General features: G+C 36.6%; 1 protein-coding gene across 1 annotated transcript; it reads right to left on the bottom strand.

Annotated features, from left to right (window-relative positions):
• Positions 1–2,394: 2,394 nt before the first annotated feature.
• LOC137708206 (zinc finger CCCH domain-containing protein 3) lies at positions 2,395–6,938 on the bottom strand. The gene is made up of 7 exons (XM_068447227.2): positions 6,452–6,938; positions 5,656–5,825; positions 5,418–5,471; positions 4,348–4,464; positions 3,945–4,238; positions 3,130–3,387; positions 2,395–2,982 (listed from the first exon to the last, which is right to left on the bottom strand). Exons 1-7 carry the CDS (start codon positions 6,594–6,596, stop codon positions 2,635–2,637), a joined length of 1,386 nt encoding a protein of 461 aa, XP_068303328.2. The 5' UTR covers positions 6,597–6,938; the 3' UTR covers positions 2,395–2,634.
• Positions 6,939–8,960: the final 2,022 nt, after the last annotated feature.

Raw genomic sequence — 8,960 nt, 5'->3', positions numbered from 1 at the left:
AGTAGACATGAATAAACTATCAAACCAAACAATGTGGTCAAGAGTATTGTATTAGAGAAAGACCGTATTGCATTTGTAATCCTAAAACTGAATAGGTTCTCCACCTCTTCTGATTAGCTTGGGTAACCATGACATGTTGCTAGGCGTCAACCATGGTTTGTGGAAGCCCTAAAAGTGTATTATCACTAACGGGAGAATTGAAAGTAAGTTCCAATTCACAATCGATTTGAAAGAGTTTGAATCACCCACTGCCTCGCTAAAAGGAACCTAATGGATCGTACACCGTGTAAGGTAGAGATTGAAGATTCAACGGAGATGAGTAAGAATAATTAAATGGTTTAATTATTTATGGCAAGGATTAATTAATATGATTATTAATCAAACGAATAAGTTCGTTAAAAGACCTCGGGATAGTTTTGGACCTTAAGGCCCAATGGGCTTCGAACGTCAAGTCCATTGATTTAAGTTGTGTGACAACTTAATGAATAATGATTCACAAAGGCCCAAATAACCCAATAAATCCCATGTTAAAGAAAGAGTGGTTTTGGACTTATTTACAAGTTTGCCACTCAAATGAATTAAGGAATAAGTATGACTTTATAGCCAAAATTCATTAAGGGTAATTTTTGGGGAAAGGATGAGAACACAAGCTCTCTTTTCTCTCTAAAATTTCAGCCACCTTGGAGGGATCATCTAGCAATCAAACTCCTTCAAGGTCACTCATTTCTTCTACAATATGCCTTGGTGTGGAGACTTAGAGGTTTTCAATTTTGGGAACTTGGAGAAACCTTTTCATCCATCCAAATCCATGGATCTAAGATGCAAGGAATGAAGACCCTCTCTTTGGGTGATTAGCCTTTGCTTATGCAAAGAGGAATCTACAAAGGTATTGATTTCTCAACTCACTTTGTTTTGAGTTGAGTCTTGGTTCACCTATCTACTAGGCTTTGAAGTTCATGGGTTAAGTTTTGTTTTTGAGTGCATATAAACATGATTCCACCTTTTAATTGTTAATTGCATGTTGTTGATGTTGCTCAAATGAACTTGTTTTTCACAAATTTTCCTTCATTTTTCTCCCTTGTGGGTTTTACCATAGCAGGTTTTGTGAGTTTTACTTTTCATGCATTCTTCCGTTAATTTGAGACTCATATTCGTTCATTGTGCTGATGACTTCATCAACTGAACTTACTTCATCGTTGAAGACCTGATGCACCATTTATTTGAGTATTTACACACTCAAGGGAGAGTGTTGCAGTCCTATTAGTTTAGGAATGTGATTGTGTAAATCCTACTGTAGCTAGGGATATCTTGGAATATTCCCTAGGGTTAGATATTATCCTATTAGAGTTGTAATCCTATTAAGGTAAGTATTTAACCTTCCCTACTATAAATAAAGGCACAATGGGGTGAGATAACGCACATCTCTCTCTTTCTCTCTACTATTGCCGCATCCCCTCTCTCTAATCTCCATAATAGTTTAGTAAATTAGGCCTACAACACAACAAGCTTAATGACAAATGGTAAAATGCCCATTAATTTTTTATTAACACTATTTTAAACACAACGGGTATATTTCAAAATACCCGTTACTCGGACTATACTTTTACGCATACATTTTTTGGATGAAATAGAAATGACTCCAATTGTGCTAATTTTAACACAATCTTAATAGATGGCACAAAAATAATTATTAACATGTCATTTATTTAAAAATAAGAGGAAATCTGTTGCATAGCATTTTTTTTTTTTTTTTGTTGAGAAAACACATGTAGAGGGGGATGTAACACGAGGAATTCCTAGGAGTTCACCCATCCTAATACTACTTTTCGTCTAAACTCACTTAACTTTGGAGTTTTGATGAAATCCGATGTATGAGAGATAGTACGATGCATTATGTTGTACAACTTGAATTGGACATGAGACCTGAAATTAGAGGAAGATAAAAATGGGAGGGGGAATAAAAGGAAAGGTAACCAAGGCCCAGTCATTAGAAATTTGGCCCAAGAGGCCCAGTTATGCATTTTCTATCATACATGCATGTCACACTCCAACTAAGGCACATCTTAAAAGGAAAATACATACATTTCTCGTTGCAAACAAATTATAGTTTAACATGTGTAAAATAAAAAAAAAAATCTTTCCTTTTGTGAATGTTAACGAGTCGGACTATATTTTGTAAGCAAGGAGCATGTACTTCTTCCATGTAAGGAGTCGATCAATATTCTATCCGACAAGAAGTTTGCAATATGAGTCACAAAACCGACACCTGAGGCCAGTTCGACACATTCTTCACATCCAAATAAAACACCATCCAGTCAGCCAAAGTATCATCCAAATTTAAGAAAACCAAAACTCAGTTTAAAAGATGGAGATGTGAGAAACCAAAAACGGAAATCTTACAATTTTTCACCTGCATTTTATTCACCACCAAAAAAAACAGAAGCTAATCCATGCCCACACCCAGTTTTTTGCTCATCAAATCAATCTCCAAAGAACCCTAAATGCCACTCCGCAGATTCACAGGTGAAAAAGGTGGGCAGGAGAGACTGTATTCGAAATATTCCCTTTTAACATACTAACATAAATAAAAACAAGCAAATTTCACAGCCCACAACAAAAATATCCAGCGTTGGCTTAACCAGACTCTTCTTGTACAGGTTCTGGGGAGGATGGAGAAGCTGGCAGAGAACCCACTTGTTCCGGGGAATCTTCTGAAATCTTTGTATTGGAGTTTTGGTAGTTGTTGCTCACTGGTTTTTTGACCCCATCAGGAGATTTTGATGGTATGGAAGGGGATGTCTCTAGTCCATGAGCCACTGGCCAGCCTCTTGGATAACTTAGGAGAGATGAATCAAGCACTGGCATCGCCTGCATACCGAAATTATAGCTAGCAGATTGTTCCATGTAGGGATGATCAAATCTGCAAGTCGGTCCATACTTGCAGATTCCATACATTATGAAGTATGAGCATGCAGGTTGCCCCTGCACATACCCACACATTAACACGAGGCTCGTTAATGAACAAAGGAATAATGGTAAAAGAAACGTTGAAGCATTCTCTGAATTGTTTATAAGAACTGAACGCACTGACCAATGTAGATATCACAGTGAACTAGAAACAGAACTTACAGGTCTCGAAGGAAGCCCAAGTGGGCTTGCAGCAGATTCTGCGATCCTTTCTTTGGGGTGATGGTATTTGCAATCTATTCCATATTTGCATGTCCCAGTATTCATAAAGTACCGGCATTCAGGCTGATCAGGCCTCTGTGGGAGACTTGGACTTGACAAATGAACCTGCCCGTTGGAAGCTGACTCTCCCTGAGTTCTAGAGTTGTATGTGAGGTTGGATCCAAGAATACCAGTGGAAGACACAGGGCTCATGTTTCCCTATTAAACAGATAAAAGCATGTTTATTCAAAGAAGCATTTAATGCACCAAAACCTCTTTAGTCCACGGTAAATTACAGGAAATCAACAAACAGGCCTTTCTGAGCATCCATATCAGCTTAAAGGATGAATCTTAAAGACTTTGTGCAACATAAAGAACAAATTCTAAGGATAAAGGACAAATAATTGTAAAACATGACAATGTTAGCCTACAAGTTAATGAGAAGCAAAAATTCTTCATTGATCGGGTAGAAAGAAACAGAAAGAAGCAGGGTGCAGCATCAATGACAGTGCACCATGGTAACCCACTGTTTTTGACAGATGACTAGTCAACGAACTTTTAAGACAACATAAACTCTTCGTACTAATCAACGCACCAGTGTCAACTGAACTAGATTATCTTTGCAGTGTACACCCAGAGAAGAAAAAGGCCATATCCAAGTTTAATACAACTTAATATACCAGACAAAACATTTCCTAGCAAATGCATGGCAGTTACTGTGAACATAATAAATGTGATGTCAATCTTTTGTTATATTAAAGAAATAATACACTAACCACATAGGTGTTCCATCCATGGGCAGGCACAATGCCTTGGGGCGGAAGAACAACAGGCATGTAAGACTGAGGAGTCTGTAAACGCGGGCCTGATACATACGGCGCTCTTGGAAATGACCATGCAGAAACTCCACCTACATAAGGTACACCTGAAGAAGGCACAACTGCTGAGCTTGCAGATCCAAAAGCAGGTAAGACAGTGCCCACTGACTGAGGCTGAGGATGATGAAACTTGCATGCAGGTCCAAATTTGCACGATCCAGTTCGCATGTAATAAGGACATGATTTTTCTTCCTGAAAAAATTCAACGTAAATTTGTTAAACAAAAAGAACTCTTATTCTCAAAGTCTAGCAGCAATTTAGATAGCAATTAGAACTTTAGTAACAACATAAAGGAAAGAACCTGATGCATGGGGAGTCCTAAAACGTTGAATAAGACTGGTCCAGCTCCACGCCTGTCCCTTGGGTGATGGAATTTACATGTTGATCCATATTTGCAAGTTCCTGTCTTCAAAAAATACTGCAACACATGTTTGCCAACAAAGGGAAGTCTATCAGGTTTCACATTAAGAGATGACTAGAAATTCCTTTATTTGCTCTTTTATATTTGCTATTATCATTTATACTGATATCAATCCAAGTATGAAAGTTCTTTTATCCAATGGAAACCAACATCTCACAGATATATTAAGGAACTAAAGGGAAAAAAAATGTTGTATCTTTTAATCCCATGTTAATTCAAACAAGGAATTATTCCTACTAATGGTGAAGAAATTTAACAAAAATATAGAGAAAATAATGATCGACTACTCATAACCAATTACAATTTTGGATGAGGTCTTAGAAGAAGCTCATGCTGGAAAGAAAGCATGTGCAAGAACCAATCAGGAAACAAATCCGAGGACTTCCTGGATGGATTGACGACTGATTTACTCGGTCCCTTTTCCACTGACTTCTTCCTTCATTCAGAGAAGTCACCAGGAATGGAACCAGAGGAAAGTTGTAGGAAACTACTGACTATAATGGGAAAATATTCAGAACAAGCTTGCTACAGATTCTCACACCAACATTTTCCATAAAAGTCTGCACTTGGATAAATTACATTTTTTTGAGAGGAATAGCTTGGTTACATTATATCTTATGCAACTGACCACTCCAATGTTCTGCTTGTTTCACAAGCCCACACGACAAGGATCAGCAGTTGATTTGCTAGTTCTCATCATATGTCTGTTTAAATCGCCAATTACATAATTTGTATACCTCATAAACATATATAAACTCAACTCAAAAAAGCCTATCCATGAACAAAAAGAATACCCCATTTTCTATCTTATCCATGGTCGTAGAACTTCTAATCTTCTACGACATAGCAAACACCGACAAAGGAAGCAGACGAAGAAGGAAAGGATGGAGAAGAGTGAGTAAGAAAGAAGCTCCTTATTCAACTCAACCTGAACTAAATGAAAATCTTACCCCACAGTCAGGTTGTCCAACTCTTTCAGGGAGTTCTCCATTGTACTGATTACCCTGCAGATATATTAATGTACTAGAAGGATTAGTTCACTAATACCCTTCGAACTGAAATCTGTATGGTTAGCCAGAAAAGACAAAGAAAGAAGCTGTGTAGAAGCAACCGATGAATCTCCTCACAAAACTTCATCAAAATGCAATCACTTTATAAAAGCTATGGACATCAATTAGAAGCAATTACCTGAGAAGCATGTTTAGGGTGATTAAAACGACAATTACTTCCATAACCACACAAACCAGTCCTCAAATAATATATGCAGTCAGGTTCACCAGGTCGATCAGGGTACGAGTTTGCCTGAGCCACACCGCCCCGGTCTTGATTATCATTTATTGTCAACCGCCAAAATGCATCTGCAATGAATACAAGAAATAAATGTGAAAATTACATATGGAAATCAAATCAGAATTGCATAATCTATATCAGAACTCCTCAAAAGCATTAACCCAAAATAGAAAAAAGATTACAACTCTAAAACAAGATACTTACAAAGAAATAAAACTCAGGATTGATGTATCGATGCGCAACATGAACACTAAAAAAGGAAACTCTGAAGACAAAATGTTCCAAACAAATCGACAAGTTTAGTACAAAGCATAGTTCTTCAAAAATTCAATACGAATTCGACTAGCACCGACATCACAGTTCTTACCACCTAAACACCCCCATGTCACAAAAATAAAAGGTAAAGTTTTTACAAAGCTGAAGATAAAAACACTCTTAATTTTCACAAACACATATTCCCAGATAAGCCACAAATATGCATTGCAACCTACCATTAAAGCACTCCAAAACCATGATTACAACAATACATCACCAAAAACACACGATCAAAACAATTCAATACAATCCCAAACTAAATCCACACATAGCACATTGCACCTTCATGATCACAAAATCTTACAAACACAATATTCCAATACAAAACCATCCTCAGATCGTTAAACTCTCAACTGGGTACACCAAAAACCGGTCATACCTTCCACGTTGCTATCGGATTGATTCGGAACAGCATTCTTCAGAGCCTGCCGAGCGTCCGGCATCGGTGGTACCACAGAGTTCGCGTGCACCCGCCCTTTGTGTTGCTTTGCTCTGCTTTTCTCAGCTTCACCAACCAAACTCATAAAAAAGCTTCAAACTTTCTGAGGAAATCGCAGCAACCCACCTCCCAAATCTCACAAATTTGCAGAAAAACAAAACCCAAATCAGAATTAAAAGGCTGTGAGGAGGCCTGTGAATGTGACGATGATGATCATAGACTGAAAAAAACTTGAGGAGAGAGGAAAAAAAAACAAAAAGCTTTTTTGGAGCATAACAAAAAGGGACTGAGAATCAGAGAGATATAATAATCTCTGCAAAATCTAAATAAAATTATGGCTGTAGCAATGTGTGAATTGGAATTTGATTTAATTAATTTAATTTTTGTGCTCTCTTTTTTTTTTTTTTTTTTTTTCCGATTATACCAAAAAAGCCAAGGTACTGTTGGGAATCTATAAATAGCACTCCTATGTGAAAAGACGTTTATGCCCTCCACGTGTCAGGCTTAGATATTGTGTTTATTAAGAGTAATTACGTGGTTAATGACTTTGATTACTTCACAAGCATGTTGCCAAAAATAAAGCACAATGGCCCAAAGGCCCAGGCCATTGTTTATTGCATAGTTTGCTCAGTCGACAAGGATATTATTGTCTTTTAGTATTAAAGTAATGTACCCTTGATGAGTATGCATCAAGGTGTGAAAAGAATGGGTTGAAGGAGATGAAATTGAATAAATCAAGATGGTTGATTTAGAGGGCTTTGATTTGATATTGATTGTTGGATTTGAAACACAACGGGATAAATGTGGAATGTCATTTGCAATAGCAGATGAGATTTGATTTTATTAGTTTCACGTTTTCTTTTGCCAAATTCAATGAACGATACAAAATTAGTGTAATCAATCGACGTGTGCGATTTCAAGGTAAAACTGATGAAATATGACGACAGTTTGACACGAGTTAGTGACTCGAATTTGTGATGTCAAAGAGGTAGTGACGCTTGACTATGTTTTATTCACTCAACGTGTTAACTTTTCATTTGACTGTCTGTAATCTGTAACGGCCACATACACTGCATGAAATGGGGAAAAGACGTGTTTATTATATTTTTATTTTCTTTTATTGGATTCGAATAAATGTGAAATATTTGTATCACCAAATGACGTATGTGATTTCCAGAGAAGTAACTGTTGGACTAGATGATCTGGAGTTCTAAAAAAGTTTGTATGACTCATAGATCTAAATTGCGATTAAATTTGTTACGTCAATCACATGAATTCTCCTTTAGACCATCGACTGTAACTGGAAGCATCTTTTGAAATGGGAGAACAATGTTTTTATTTCTTTGTTCAATTTAAAGAAATGTGATTTGGCATCATCAATTGAAGTTTACAATCTAGAATTCTATAGAAGTTTGTGTGACTCATAGATCTAGATATGAGATCAAATTCGTGACATCAAATATCGCCTAAACAACCATCAATTAAAAAAATACATTTATTAAAATTTTATTTTCTTGTTGAATTCGAAGAAATTAGAAGAAATGACATCAACGAATGATGCGTGTGATATCAATAAAGATTATGTCTGTGACATGCAGTAACAATTGGACTAGATGATCTAATATTCTAGAGAAGTTTGTGTGATTCACTGATCTAGATTTGATCAAATTTGAAACGTCATGCATCCCTTGAACTCTCCTTTTGACCATCGACTGCAACATGAACCATTGCCTGAATTGGGAAAAACAACACATTTGTTAATATATAATTTCCCTTTGTGGCATTAGAAGAAATGTGACAATTTGACATTATGAAAGGGTCCGTGTGATTTCAACGAATACCAAACTAGTAAACATAGCGGTAGTTAGATGTGATGATATAAAATGTAGGAAAATATGTGATTCTCATATTTGGATTTAGAAATCGAATTCGTGATATTAAAAGAGACCAATGACGCACCGTTAACGTGTTAACACTTCTTTTATCATCTGTAACAGCAAAAATCACTTGAAATGAAATCAGGTCACGCTTTTGTCAACTGCTAAGCCATATTTGGTTTGCATGTTTATGATTCATTAATGACTCCACGACAAACCGAACATGAAATCTGGATACACAACAGTTTCATGCTTTCATCTCATAAAGAAGAAGCCATGCTTCACCTCATATGGACAAGATCTATACATTTCTCAGAAATCCTGGATTTTCAAATGAATAAAGAAAGGAGGATGTTTCAATTCGTAAATGTGTGCACGAATATTCTCAATATTTTTCTAAAAGGGTAGAACAGAACCAGATCAAAACAATTATAAAATCATTTTTATTTGAAGGAAAGAAGATGAACAGAAGAGGATAATCGTCAAAAGGTTAATGTGACCACGAAAGTAGAAACTGGGAAATTTTCATAATCGAGAGAGAGCCTTGGCTCTTCAGTCACGACTCAGCGAGT

The sequence above is a fragment of the Pyrus communis genome, chromosome 17, assembly GCF_041283825.1.
Source record: "Pyrus communis isolate YQ-2024b chromosome 17, ASM4128382v1, whole genome shotgun sequence".
NCBI lineage: Eukaryota > Viridiplantae > Streptophyta > Magnoliopsida > Rosales > Rosaceae > Pyrus > Pyrus communis.
This window is presented reverse-complemented; position numbering and strand designations above follow the sequence as displayed.